This window comes from Esox lucius, chromosome 14 (assembly GCF_011004845.1).
Source record: "Esox lucius isolate fEsoLuc1 chromosome 14, fEsoLuc1.pri, whole genome shotgun sequence".
NCBI classification, from domain to species: Eukaryota; Metazoa; Chordata; class Actinopteri; order Esociformes; family Esocidae; genus Esox; species Esox lucius.
This window is the reverse complement of record NC_047582.1, coordinates 21,256,994-21,272,235: the sequence shown is the minus strand read 5'-3', so window position 1 is coordinate 21,272,235 and position 15,242 is coordinate 21,256,994. Positions and strand designations below refer to the sequence as shown.

At 43.6% G+C, this 15,242-nt stretch overlaps 1 protein-coding gene and 1 long non-coding RNA gene across 3 annotated transcripts in view; one reads left to right on the top strand and one right to left on the bottom strand.

Annotated features, from left to right (window-relative positions):
* Positions 1 to 9,029, top strand: part of whrna (whirlin a) — an 87,704-nt gene extending 78,675 nt beyond the window's left edge. For both annotated transcript variants that reach the window (XM_034297010.1, XM_029125193.2), the window contains 5 exons: positions 461 to 532; positions 1,265 to 1,769; positions 1,942 to 2,099; positions 2,560 to 2,682; positions 8,324 to 9,029. In XM_034297010.1, the coding sequence (XP_034152901.1) occupies positions 461 to 532; positions 1,265 to 1,769; positions 1,942 to 2,099; positions 2,560 to 2,682; positions 8,324 to 8,506 (1,041 nt within the window). In that variant the 3' untranslated portion in view covers positions 8,507 to 9,029. The remainder of the gene's footprint in view (positions 1 to 460; positions 533 to 1,264; positions 1,770 to 1,941; positions 2,100 to 2,559; positions 2,683 to 8,323) is intronic.
* LOC105014929 lies at positions 505 to 15,172 on the bottom strand. The gene is made up of 4 exons (XR_004576791.1): positions 14,893 to 15,172; positions 11,551 to 11,649; positions 5,801 to 5,947; positions 505 to 564 (listed from the first exon to the last, which is right to left on the bottom strand). It is a non-coding gene; the product is annotated as an uncharacterized LOC105014929 (long non-coding RNA).
* Between the last annotated feature and the right edge of the window lie 70 nt (positions 15,173 to 15,242).

Below are 15,242 nucleotides of genomic sequence, written 5' to 3'. Positions count from 1 at the left end.
GGGTATGTTTTAAGGGTTAAATTTAGGGCCTTGCCTGATTGCAACAATGCCACAGCAAGATTCTGGAGACTCAACGATAGTGACTTAGACCACTGCACCACAGAAATAGGATTTGAGATGAGAACAGTGTCTGGGGGACCCACAAGAATAGTAAGGTGTGTGTGTGTCTGTGTGTGTGTTTGTGTCTGTGTGTGTTTGTGTCTGTGTGTGTTTGTGAAGAGAGGCCACCTGTCATATTGCAATCCAGACATTATTGGTAGGTTGATTAAGAATTATATTGAGAGTTTTTTTCTCTCTTTGAGAGATTGAACTACTCCTAAGAAATGTCATTTGGACTCAACATTTGCTTTGGGATAAACAAGCTGCTCTGTTCGTCATTTGTTCACTTACTCTCCATCTGTTTCTCCCTCTGCCTCTCTCTTTCTCTCTTGCTCCTTCTGTCTCCTCTGGTCTCTCTCAGAATGACGGTACGGTTGAGAGCAATGGGGAGGAGTCCCAGGGGAGTTTGGATGCACTGCCTGACGTCTCTCTGGTGAGCCCCGCGGTCCGACCCAGACCCAGAACCTTAGAAAGATGGACCAGGCCGACAATGAAGGAAGGGATGGATGGAGGGAGATAGGGAAACAACAAGACTGAAAATAAAAGAGCCAGGGGAACAGGAAATGATGGATATTCAGTTCATTTATTTTCTTGTAGAGGAGTCTTTAGGATTTACAGGATATTTCAGCACTCTCTCACTGCTTCCACTTTACTGAGGGGGCGATTGCTCTCTGACACATGAGGTAAAAGCTATAATCAGAAACACACACAAAGACACACAAACAACTCTGACTGAACAACAATGGTTACCCGAGCAACGGTAACCAGTATGGACAGATGTTGTGTTGTTTCCAAGATGCAGGCTATTATGTGAGACACAAAGAGAAGAGACCTGAAGGGTCTTTAAACATCTCAGATCCATTGATCCACCACATATTTGTCTTCCTTTCTCTCTCCTTTTTTTCCAGCATGAATCACTTTCTTTCATTCACTGGCCACTCATGTTACTGTTTTCATTGTGGTTCATTTTACTGCTGGTTTTGGTTGAAATATTACATAGCAGACCGGGGAGGTCTAACCTGAAGGGCTCAGTGGAGACATGGCCTGACTGGCTGAGCCGTGTGACAGTTGGTGGTATGTCTGTGGAGTAATGACGTGCTGTGGAATATATACCTGCTTTGTGGGATGAAAGGAATGTGATCTCTTTGTTCTCCTCTTACCTTAGGATGAGGTGCACTCAACGTCCGAATCTCCCCCCACCTTCAAACCCCCGCCTCCTCCGGGGGTGCAGAGGAGCCCAAGCAGACGGGATCAGGTCAAAAAACGCACATCCTCCGAATCCTCAAATTCTGGGCTATACTTCACCGCCCCTTCCCGTAACCCCCCTATAGAACCCTCTTCACCCAAGGTCATCCCTAAAAAGGATCCCTCTGCTCCCCTAAAGAGGGATCCCTCTGCCCTCAGGAAGGAAATGGCCACCACCCAACTCTCCAAGGTCAGCCAGCACCCCATAGGCCCCTTCCCAAGAGTCCAGTCCCCCACTAGGACCAAGCCAGTCGCCCCCTCCCCACCGCCTCCGCCTCCACTCCCTGCCCCATCCGCACCCCCTCCCCAGCGCCCAGACAAGGCCTCCCCCGGCTCCAACAAGCAGCGATTTGTCATGGTTGAGGTGCACAGGCCCAATGGCGAGTCGGACGTCAACGAGGTGCGGTCCCTTCCCCGCACGCGAGGTAAGAGGCACGGGGGCGACCGGAGGTGTACTGGAGGGAGGAGGTTGAGGAAAGGATGGGGTTGACTCGGAAACCACGGAGACCAGCTATGTCCCTGTGCCCTGGATGTGTCAGTGTGCCAGGCATTAACCTCCTGCGCCCCTCCCCCCCGCCCCTCCGCCCCTCCGCCCAGGTGCCACCCTGTCCCGGCTGTCCGATGGTGGCCAGACGCTGAGCGAGGACAGCGGGGTGGACATTGGTGAGTCGGGACGTCTCGGCAAGGAGAGCAGTCCTCGTCCCACCCACACGCGGCCCCAACGAGGGACAGGAGGGGACGCCCCCACCAAACCGGTGAGGAGGACACAGCGGCGGGGGGGGAGCCACGACGCACTGAGAAAAAAGATGGATGGAGGGAGGAACGAATGGCTAGGGGGATGAATGGACTGAGCGAGCTGAAAGTGAGGGATGAGGAGAAGAGGAAAAAGTCAAACAGAATGATCTATCTTCTGAGAGTGTTGTCAACCCTGGCTGGGATTTATTTTTGTTTTCTTCGCTCATTATGCACATACCGTTTTTCTTTCTTTTCTCATTGACTCATTTATATGTCCATTTCCATTTGTCGTCCATTCAATCACCTTTCTATCATGTCTCATAATGAACAAGCGGCCTCTACCTGTCCCTTTATTCTTATTGCAGTTTGGTGGTAGGGTAGTGGTTACAGTCTCAATGTGTTAGCCAATGGGTGACAAAGGTGTAAAGAAAAAGCAGAGTTATATACACACTCTCTCTCTCTCTCTCTTTCTGTCTGCAGCCAGGTCTCTTGGAGCCCACCTCCATACTGGTGAGGGTGGCAAAGAGTGCCAGCACCCTGGGCATTGCCATTGAAGGGGGTGCCAACACTCGTCAGCCTCTGCCACGCATTGTCACCATACAGGTGGGACTCCTCTTCGCTCCTCTCACCTGTCAGTTTGAAGTTATCTGTGACATGACAACTTGCTAGGCAATCTCCTGAACCTGTCAGAATTGATCCAGTCACAGGACTCAGTGTTCTGCATGTCAGCTCTGTCATTAGCCTGGGCGAACTCCTCTCCCACACAGGACTACACAACCCGGCCTCTGTCAGTTCTGTAGCTTCACACTGGACTACACAACCCAGCCTCTGTCAGTTCTGTAGCTTCACACTGGACTACACAACCCAGCCTCTGTCAGTTCTGTAGCTTCACTGTGGACTACACAACCCGGCCTCTGTCAGTTCTGTAGCTTCACTGTGGACTACACAACCCGGCCTCTGTCAGTTCTGTAGCTTCACTGTGGACTACACAACCCAGCCTCTGTCAGTTCTGTAGCTTCACTGTGGACTACACAACCCAGCCTCTGTCAGTTCTGTAGCTTCACACTGGACTACACAACCCAGCCTCTGTCAGTTTTGTCACTTCACACTGGACTACACAACCCGGCCTCTGTCAGTTCTGTAGCTTCACACTGGACTACACAACCCAGCCTCTGTCAGTTTTGTCACTTCACACTGGACTACACAACCCATCCTCTGTCAGTTTTGTCACTTCACACTGGACTACACAACCCAGCCTCTGTCAGTTTTGTCACTTCACACTGGACTACACAACCCAGCCTCTGTCAGATTTGTCACTTCACACTGGATTACACAACCCAGCCTCTGTCAGTTCTGTAGCTTCACACTGGACTACACAACCCAGCCTCTGTCAGTTCTGTAGCTTCACACTGGACTACACAACCCAGCCTCTGTCAGTTTTGTCACTTCACACTGGACTACACAACCCAGCCTCTGTCAGATTTGTCACTTCACACTGGATTACACAACCCAGCCTCTGTCAGTTCTGTAGCTTCACACTGGACTACACAACCCAGCCTCTGTCAGTTCTGTAGCTTCACACTGGACTACACAACCCAGCCTCTGTCAGTTTTGTCACTTCACACTGGACTACACAACCCAGCCTCTGTCAGATTTGTCACTTCACACTGGATTACACAACCCAGCCTCTGTCAGTTCTGTAGCTTCACACTGGACTACACAACCCAGCCTCTGTCAGTTCTGTAGCTTCACACTGGACTACACAACCCAGCCTCTGTCAGTTTTGTCACTTCACACTGGACTACACAAAACCAGCCTCTGTCAGTTTTGTCACTTCACACTGGACTACACAACCCAGCCTCTGCGTGGGAACGCTGACAACCATGCCACATACAGGGTTAATTAGAACCTTGACCACAAACTCTTTTACAGGTCTGTAATGCTCAGAGGACCTGCGACTATAAAACAATGCCAGGCAGTCTAATGCTTCTTGTGGCATCTGTGTGTTAATTATATGCTAGCAGGAAATTGCTGCAAAGGGAGGCTTTTTCGTTTAAAATACGAGGGTAGCCATAGCAACAGGGTCAAAGATCAACCTTGTGATGCTGTGACTAAGGTAAGAGGCCCATGGATGCATTTGTATGGATAGTTCCCTTCCAGCTCAGGTAAGTACAGCCCTTTTCCTTTGCCAGGTACTTGGCATACAAATACTGAACTGTAATAGTAAATCAACATAGTAAATCAGCACCTTTCATTTCTTTAAACAAGCAGATGATTGTTTAGTATGTTCTCTATCTTTACCTCTAAAGAGTATATTCACTGAGAGCAGTGGCTGACATTAATATATTATACAAGGGTTATCATCTTGGCTGAAGACCAAAGGCTATGACCTGTCAATAATAACCAGTTGCCTGGCTCTGTCTGTCTGTGTCAGTTGTCTGCATCGGTCTCTCTCTGTATCTGTTGTCTGTCTGTTGTCTGTCTACCTGTGTGTCTGTCTTACTGTGGTCTGTCTGTCTGTGTGTCTGTGGTCTGTCTGTCTGTGTGTCTGTTGTCTGTCTGTCTGTGGTCTGTCTATGTCTCTGTCTCTGTCAGCAGAGGACTTGGGAGGAAACTGTGCTTTTTAGTGGAGTGTATTGAACCACTGTAAGCCCCCTGCTTAAAAGATGCTTTGGTGAAAGGCTAATGAAAAATAAAAGAGCTGCTGATTGCGAGGGGAGCGATAAAGGCACTGCCGGGAAATCAGTGTATTCAAAATCAAAGAGAGGAAGGGGAGAGGAGAGGTGGAGGGGGAGTGAGGCTGGGGAGAGAGCTGGTATGTGTTAATAATAAAGGGCATTCAGACTGAGAATGGCAGCAGAGAAGGAGGTGTATGTATAGAGAAGACGGAGAAAGAGAGAGAAATAGACGGGCTTGACTGGGATATATTCCAGTTCTGTTGCTGTCCTAATCAGCGAATGTAATGGAAATGAACAGACAAAAGACATCATTCATGAGATGCTCTCATTTGTTTTATTCCACCTTTCTCTTTAATTATCAGTTTTTGTTTGTCTCTATTTTAGGAGCCAGGTGGATTTTCATATCAATGTGGTGTTGCCATGCACCCCTGCCATCGCAGTGTGTCCAATCAGTCACTGCAGATAAGGCCTTATTAGCATTAGCCTTATCTGACTAAAAGAAGTTCACTATATAGAGAAAGGGATCCCATTTGGGATGCATAATACAAGTCATATCAATCACTGTAACCAGGGCAATAAAAAAATTCTGAGTAACAGCTTGGTGCTTGTGGTGCTCTTTGTTCCTACATAGGACTATCATAGTCCCTCTGGTGCTATACGGTCCTATACTGGACTAACATAGTCCCTCTGGTGCTATATGGTCCTATACTGGACTGACATAGTCCCTTTGGTTCTATAGGGTCCTATACTGGACTACCATAGTCCCTCTGGTGCTTTACAGTCCAATACTGGACTACCATAGTCCCTCTGGTGCTATACGGTCCTATACTGGACTACCATAATCCCTCTGTTTTCCATGAAGATTAATTTAGAATACTGTATGGTGAATCCTTTTTGACCCCTATCATTAACCCTAGTTTAGTGATTTATCCTTATAAATCCTGTTGTAAGTTGGTGCAACACTTTAAACTTTGATGTACAAAATCAAGATTCTGCCTTATCTAAGATGAATTTGAACCATGTCTCTTGGGCTGTCATGGTACCTGATGTTGTGAACAGTCAGATGAGTGGTATGGTTGATTGAAGGGATCGCTGGGCCTCCTTCCCCTATCATACTCCCGGAACTGCTTTTGTTCCTTTCACAGCCGTCTCCATGTTGCTCCAGTGGCTCCAAGTAGTTGTGGTTGACTCTGTGAATAAAAAACACATAATTCTGTAAATAACTCTACTGCTACTGATAATAATGTGAGTGATTTCCCAACCTGATCCTCATGTGAATACTGCAAATGATGGCCTTCCCAAAACTCTCCCTTATTTTTATTTCTACTAATATCATTATTACTTTAAATGAATTATCATTATTTTGTACATTATTTACTCTATTATATCTGTTGTGAGGGAACCGGCAGGTAAGCATTTAGTTGAACAGTCGATACCTTGTGTTTCCTTTTACTTATATAATAGGAAACACAATAAAATGTCATGCCTAAAGCTGATCATGCTGAAAATGTTGTCTTTCACTGCAAGCTGAGTGGCATTTCCAACCCCTCTGATTGTAGATAATCAAGTCAAAAACTGTAAAAATATGCAAAAATGATATATTGGAATATACAGTGGGGAGAACAAGTATTTGATACACTGCCGATTTTGCAGGTTTTCCTACTTACAAAGCATGTAGAGGTCTGTAATTTTTATCATAGGTACATAAGTGTGAGAGACGGAATCTAAAACAGAAATCCAGAAAATCACATTGTATGATTTATTTATAATTAACTTATAACATAAGTATTTGATCACTTACCAACCAGTAAGAATTCCGGCTCTCTCAGACCTGTTAGTTCAAGATGACGGTCAAGATGACGGTCAATCTCCCTCGGTCTGGGGCTCCATGCAACATCTCACTTCGTGGGGCATCAATGGTCATAAGGAAGATGAGGGATCAGCCCAGAACTACACGGCAAGACCTGGTCAATGACCTGAAGAGAGCTGGGACCACAGTCTCAAAGAAAACCATTAGTAACACACTACGCCATCATGGATTAAAATCCTGCAGCGCACGCAAGGTCCCCCTGCTGAAGCCAGCGCATGTCGAGTCCCGTCTGAAGTTTGCCAATGACCATCTGGATGATTCAGAGGAGGAATGGGAGAAGGTCATGTGGTCTGATGAGACAAAAATAGAGCTTTTTGGTCTAAACTCCACTTGCCGTGTTTGGAGGAAAAAGAAGGATGAGTACAACCCCAAGAACACCATCCCAACTGTGAAGCATGGAGGTGGAAACATCATTCTTTGGGGATGCTTTTCTGCAAAGGGGACAGGACGACTGCACCATATTGAGGGGAGGATGGATGGGGCCATGTATTGTGAGATCTTGGCCAACAACCTCCTTCCCTCAGTAAGAGCATTGAAGATGGGTCGTGATTGGGGCTTCCAGCATGACAACGACCTGAAACACACAGCCACAGGCAACTGAGGAGCGGCTCCGTAAGAAGCATCTCAAGGTCCTGGAGTGGCCTAGCCAGTCTCCAGACCTGAATCCAATAGAACATCTTTGGAGGGAGCTGAAAGGCCATATTGACCAGCGACAGCCCCGAAACATGAAGGATCTGGAGAAGGTCTGTTTGGAGGAGTGGGCCAAAATCCCTGCTGCAGTGTGTGCAAACCTGGTCAAGAACTACAGGAAACGTATGATCTCTGTAATTGCAAACAAAGGTTTTTGTACAAAATATTAATTTCTGCTTTTCTGATGTATCAAATACTTATATCATGCAATAAAATGTGATGTCATACATTGTGATTTTCTGGATTTTTGTTTTAGATTACGTCACTCACAGTTGAAGAGTACCTATGATAGAAATAACAGACTTCTACTTGCTTTGTAAGTGGGAAAACCTGCAAAATCGGCAGTGTATCAAATACTTGTTCGCCCCACTGTAATTTGTAGAAATTATATATATCTAAATGTAGACCTTATTTTTACATATTTTTCTATAAAAGATGAAAATCTGGCAATTTTATGTATGCAAACTGCATACATTTTTTCCCAATTTGATATCCATTTGGAGATTAGGGCTCTTCTTCAATGCTACAACATCCAATGGACTCGGGAGAGTCAATGTCGAGAAACTGTGTATTCTGAGGCACATCTGATGTTGTTCCTGTTGTACTAACAATGTTGTTCTTGTTGTACTAACGCTGTCGTTCTTGTTGTACTAAAGGCAGAAGCCCATAGAGAACGGAAACTTCTCTCCGGGCTTCTACCTCAGTTGAGCTAATAGGCCGCCAAGCCGACCACAGGGAGTTGCTAGAGCACAATGAGCCAAAACAACCATATTCAATTACTAAACCCTCCAACCCAGTGCAGTGCTGACTAACTGCAACACCTGGAGGACCCCTAGCCAAGTTTCAAAATATTATATATAAATATTTCATAAAGTTATGTATTTAAATACATTTAAGTTTTACTGAAATATTTAGCCATATATTTTGTGTGAGTATGAGAACTATAAGGTGGTCTTTCTTTCTCTTTGTATCCATTATTTTCTTGTTTTTTCTCTCTCTGTCTTAGAGGGGCGGTTCGGCGCATAATTGCGGACAACTACGAGTTGGTCAAGTGATCCTGGAAGTGAATGGGGTTTCCCTCAGGGGCCGGGAGCACAGGGAGGCTGCACGTCTCATTGCTGAGGCTTTCAAGAACAAAGACAAGGACCATGTGGACTTCCTAGTCACTGACTTCAACGTGGCACTCTAGAAAGAAGGAGAGGAGGAGAAGCAGGGAAACGTGTCATGGAGGACGGAGAGATGTGGGACAGGAGCAGGAGAAGAGGAGAGATGTGGGACAGGAGCAGGAGAAGAGGAGAAGTGGGACAGGAGCAGGAGAAGTGGGACAGGAGCAGGAGAAGAGGAGAGATGTGGGACAGGAGCAGGAGAAGAGGAGACGTGGGACAGGAGCAGGAGAAGACGAGACGTGGGACAGGAGCAGGAGAAGAGGAGAGTTGTGGGACAATATGGCATACATACTGTGCATGGGTTAATCCAGCCCTTCAACTGGTCCCTCTGCCTCACCATGCTAATCAACCTCTTGCTTTTGTCCCTAAAACAAGACAGGATGCCGCGAGGTGTCTCCTTGTGACCTTGTTTTTTAGAAAACTCCCCTCGGCAGTCACCTCTCTTTTTCTGCCAATTTCTGACTTTATCGCAATGAAGCCATCCGCACTCGAGATCTAGCAGAAGATATGCTTCTCCCTAGTCAGTGCTGCAGTCAGTATTTGGCAACCTGTCAGTCCAATAGCACATGCAACAGGCCCAGTCTGTGTCCCAAACAGCACCCTGCTCCACTGGATCCAGGTCCAGGATCCAGGATTTGAGTCGGACAAAGGACGGGAGAGACAAGAGAAAAGAAAATGTTTCCGATGCCATTTTTGTTTTCGTATGATGTAGAAAATGAACAAAGGTAGAAACTGTACACTGTATGTGAAGCTAATCTATTAATTATAAAAACCTAATATCTACACATGTTTAGTAAGTATTTCAAAGTGTAGCGGTAAGCCCCTTAATCGCTCTGCTTTCCCACGAACGTGTCCTCAGTAATAAAGGTAATTGTGTTTTAATTGCCGTCCCTGGCGGCGCGACAGTCATACTGGTTGTGTTTGTGCAGGTGGCTGTCAGGGAACTTCGTCACACATTCATCACCAGGACTAAGAAGTCTTAATGATGCATTTGGAAAATGAAGCTGCTGCTGAAGCTCTCTCTGAACCATACTCCCAGAACACACACACACAGCCAGGGTACAGTCACCGTGGGATTAAAGGGGAGCAGGTGATAATCCTGAGAACATAAAGAAGCACTTTATCCAGTAATGGAATGGGAAACAAGTGCAAGTCATGGCAATCAGGAAGAGGGGGCGAAGTATGTGGATGAGAGGGATGAATACAGAGAGAAATGAAAAAATGAAAAGTGGAGTTTGTGTGAAGGATTATTTTGTTTGCTCTCTGGGAGAGAGGGGTAAAGGGGGGGGGGGAGAAGGGAAGAGCAGATTTTGTTCAAGGGGACATATATTCAGGAGAATTTTTGCATTTTAGCGGAGGAGGAAAACATGAATTCCTTTGAGTGCTTGAAGGTTTACAATCAAGACAGAGAGACAGATGGAGAGGAGGGCACAACTAGAAGAAAGAGGGTACACATAATATAAAGACTAATGAATGAGCCTAGCCAGAGTGAGAGACCCAGGTGACTGAGGGGAAGGGAGTGCTGGTCGCTGAAGTGTGACACATCCTTACCTGAGTGATAACGCCGTATCAGACCTTACACAAAGAAACATTTTACCAAGTGTTTTTTCAGTCGTCCCCACTGGATAAACTTTTGCTGGATTCCATCTACAACCCTGCTTCCAAAAAAGTTGGGACGCTGTGTAAAATGTTATGAAAAACCGAATGTAATGATGTGCAAATCATTTAAACCCTCTATTCAATAGAAAATAGTACCAAGACAACATATCAAATGTTGAATGGTGGAATACCACACAGCTAATTAGGTCAATTGGCAACAGGTCAGTTACATGATTAGGTATTAAAAGATAATTCCAGAGAAGATGGGTCCATCCGAAGTGAGGATGGGGAGGGGTTCACCACTCTGTGAAAGACTGTGTGGGCAAGTAGTGCCAAAATTCAAGCATAACGTATCACAATGTAAAATTGGGGATCTCACCATCTACGGTACACAATACCATTAAAAGATTCCGAAATTCTGGCGTAATCTCTGTACGTAAGGGACAAGGGCGAAAACCAATATTGGATGGCCGTGATCTTCAGGCCCTAAGGTGGCACTGCTTTAAAAACAGACACGATTTTGTAGGGGACCTCACACCATGCACTCAGGAACACTTCCAAAAACTATTTTCTGTGAACACAGTATGTCGCTGCATCCACAAATGCAAGTTATTAAAACTGTATAAACTGTATAAGATCCAGAAACGTAGAATGGGGTTATAGAATCCTTTGTGGAAAGGGTTGTGAAGGGTTCTCTTTGATCCTGAGTTCTCTATGGTCCTGAGTTCTCTATGGTCCTGAGTTCTCTATGGTCCTGAGTTCTCCTTGGTCCTGAGTTCTCTATGGTCCTGAGTTCTCCTTGGTCCTGAGTTCTCTATGGTCCTGAGTTCTCTATGGTCCTGAGTTCTCCTTGGTCCTGAGTTCTCCTTGGTCCTGAGTTCTCTATGGTCCTGAGTTCTCTATGGTCCTGAGTTCTCCATGGTCCTGAGTTCTCCATGTCCTCATTGTTTTCCTTACAGTAAGTTACATACTATTAATGCTAGTACCTGGAAATGCATGGCAGTGTCAGTGTGTTGAAAAGTACAATCACCAAAACACAGCCAAGGCAATGAAGGACATCTTGTTGTGTTATTGTGGACCTAGATCCTTTACAACTTCCCTGCGTAACAAGTGTAAAACAGGCAAACCTTGATTCACATACACAAAAATACTTTTTGACCCCATGCCGATGATAGGGGCTTTCCGTCAATTCATTTGTTCCATATTTATAGTGCGTTCCAAATGGCACGTTATGTTCCTATGCACTACTCTTGATCAGGGCACAAATGGCACTGGTCAAAAGTGCTCTGTGCAGGGAATAGGGTGCCATTTGGGATGCTTATTCTGCATGGATACCTCATGAGACAGAATCATGAGAAGTCTGTATCCTTGTCCCTGCCAATGCCAGCTCAAATTCTGATGACATTCCGTGTGCATCCTGTCCACAGGGCAGCGACTATGAAATATTGTTATCATGGAGAAATCTCACCGCCTCAGAGATGACGTCTTTGTTCCCCTCAGCACAGTGGTTCCGTTGGGTCTCATCAAAAAGAGAGGCATGAGAAGAGGGTGTGCCATTGTTGATGCACTAGAGATGGGCAGAGAATGCAAAGCAAGACTCAGACAGACTGAGGACTGATGCAGGAAGGATATAAAAGCACAGACACGCATAGACACACACATACATACATATATACATACACACACACACACACACACAATCACACACATACATACACACACACAATGGTAAATTCAGATTTACCTTCAAACATGCTTGGAGACATTGCAAAATGTAATTTTCTATTCACTGACTCATGCATGGATCCACAGAGAGACTAAACACTGCTATCACCCTTGACAGGTCTCAAACCCGAATTATACATGAAATTGTCTAACATGCCATTCAACCATGTATGAGCATTACAAATTATTTGCAAGTAATATTGGGTTTTGAGAAATTGTTATTATGTGAGCCCTGTTTACCTGATACATTAAGAACAGAATGAAATATAGTAATACTCTGCAGGAATATAAAACCGTCAAATAAGATATAATAAACATCCATCAACAACAAGGTGCCCAAAGATGGGTGCTGAATTACCTAGAGACATCAACAAATCCAATTTCATAGACTTTTGTAAAGCGTTCCACGATACGGTCAAATACAAGTGAAACCTCTGTTAACCATTCCTGAGACCTTGTACTGTAACTACTATGGCTATTATACTTGACCTATGATCTTATACCTGTGATCTTGTGTCAATAACTGTCTGGCTCTCCCACTGAACCCATAATTCAGAGTCCTTCAGAACTGACAGATGATAGAAGGAATCTCTGAAATCCGATGGCAGTGTGATCATTCAGAGAACCACATGTAAAACCATGTCAACGGACAGTGACTGTGGTGCATTGGACCAGGGTCTACACGGTTCTGATTAAAGGCAGTACACTAAAGAATGGACACTCGCCATGTTGCTTTAAGTTTTTGTTCAGCATTTGAACTTCATAAGTTAAACGCATCACTTATTGGAATCCTCTGATAATCACTACTGTTTAGTTTCGTCTCATTGAGCGTGCCTCCCCGTTAGCTGCACCAGTGGGTTTTAGTGTTCTTATTGTTTCCTCTCCTGTAATGTTCTTGAATTGCCTCCTTTTTGCCTTTGTTTGCCTCTAAGTCTGTCTATTTGCCTGCCTCTTGTACAGTTTAATGAGAAATGTTGTACACAGCCATGCTATTTATACAGAAGAATGTGTTTAATTTTCCAGTAAAGATGACTCCACAAGAACTGCCTGGCTGTCTGTGCCATTTTATAGCTAAGTCATTGTGCTCAGCTGCAGCTGAGTTTATGACAATGCAGCCAGCCTATAACATATTGTAGATGTACTGGAAATACAGACATACTGTACACAGACATACAGTTTGGGGTCACTAAGAAATGTCCTTGTTTTGGAAAGAAAGCAATTTTGTTTGTCCATTCAATTACCCCTCAAATTGATCAGAAATACAGTGTAGACATTGTTATTGTTATAAATTACTATTGTTCCTGGAAACAACTTCTATAGAATATCTACATAGGCCCTTTATCAGTAACCATCACTCCTGTGTTTCAATGGCGCATTGTGTTTGAAAATCCAGGTTTATCATTTTAAAAGTCTAATAGATAATTAGAATACCCTTTTGCAATTATGTTAGCACAGCTAAAAACTGTTGTGCTGATTAAAGAAGCAATAAAACTGGCCTTCTTTAGACTAATTGTGTATCGGGAGCATCAGCAATTGTGGAATTGATTACAGGCTCAAAATGGCCAGAAACAAATAACTTTCTTCTGAAACTTGTTAGTCTATACTTGATCTGAGAAATGAAGGCAATTCCATGCGGGAAATGGCCAAGAAATGGATGATCTAGTACAACGATGTGTACTACTCCGGTCTGGGTGTGCTAAGGTGTGGTAAAGTGGGAGATTTGTACATTGGTATTAATTTTGCTATATTTCCTATTCAAACTGATTCAAGGTATGTTTTCATGGAAAACAATGACATTGTGACCCCAATCTTTTGAATGGTAATGTACACACATTAGGTACTAATATCCCAATATAACGAGATATACAAATGATTACATAAATATTACATTATCATCAAAGCACTTCATTCATCATTTGAGTAGCTTTTCCTAAATTCCCAGATGTTATAGAAATCCTGGTTGGAAGATTCCCAGAATCAGGAAATATTCTTGTCTGTTTTTCTCTCACACACTAACAAAAAAGGGCATCTCCACTCTCTGTCTCTGATATACACTGGACATCACAGCCAGAGAAGATACAGTACATTTAAGGAATGTTTGTGTCAGCCAGCCCAGGGTCAGTAAATAATTCATAAATAATAATTTCTCTATTCATTTATTGATGGTATGAATAATTTCTCCAGTTTCTCTGCATTAGAACCCAACTATGATAAATGTAATATATTACAGATTTGGTTTCTGAAAGATAGACACTTTATTAGTAAGAGGCTTGCAAACAAATGGCCTGTGATAGTTGATGTACTTGCTGTACATACAGTGGATATCAAAGGTCTAAACACCCTTATTGGAAATGTAAAGACTGAAAATGACCAATCATGTCAAGCCTTTTTTCATCATAAATAAGATATTGTAGCAATTTCTACGTAAAAAACAAATCGATAATTTCTTTGGGGAAAAAAAACGTGTCAATGCCCAAGAGTGCACAGCCCAAAAAATATAGTTTATAGTATCACCTTGTGTTTGAATTACTGCTGTAAACCTCTGGATAGAAAGGGTTCTCAAGCGATCACATCTATATTTTAAACTTTCATCCAGCTCTTCTTTGTAGAAGAGTTCATGTTAAGTTAAACTGATGTGATGTCCTGTTTAGATCAGCCCACAGTCTGAATGAATAGTGTTTAGTGCACAACAATTTTTCTGGTATCCTTGTTTGTTTCTTTCTGCAGCCCTTCAGATGCGCTTTAACCCATAGCTGGAGTTATTGGACAAAAAATCAAGCTCAATAAAAATTCTACATCAACATAAAAAAAATTTAATCTGCATGGGATCTAGGTTTAATCTGTGTCCGGAAAAGCATCCCTTAATGTTTTTCTTTGTAAAATTATCGCAAATAAAAAATAAAAGTTGTATTTTGGCTTTGACATATTCACAGAACAGTGTGAAACCCCCACACTCTCTAATTCGACTCAAAGTCACGAAGTCATAGGGAAACGTAAGTGGGCTGCGATAGACACTAAAACAGTGAATGCCTATTCTGGACAACAGAGGCGTCGCTAGGATCACAAATACATTCAAAGCACTTACTTTGACTTTAGACTAGGCCTACTTTAGGCTGTACCTTCTGGAGAATATCTGAGAATTCTGCTGAAGCTTTTCGTCTTGGTGAAGTTCAGCGGTAAAAAAACTAAAACGATTTTCCAAAAGGTATTGTATGGGACTGAAAAGTAAGACGAAATATAATACAATACTGCCCTTGTGTGGTGGAAGGTTGTACAAAATATCCCGCTGCGTCTTTTTGATATCTTCGAAAATGCTTCTACATATCATTAATGCAATGATTATCCAGGAGACACCGTGAAATTAACATTTCATGTATCTTACTGTGACGAAATGTCCTTTCAATTCTTATTTTAATGTTTATTTTACGAAAGTTA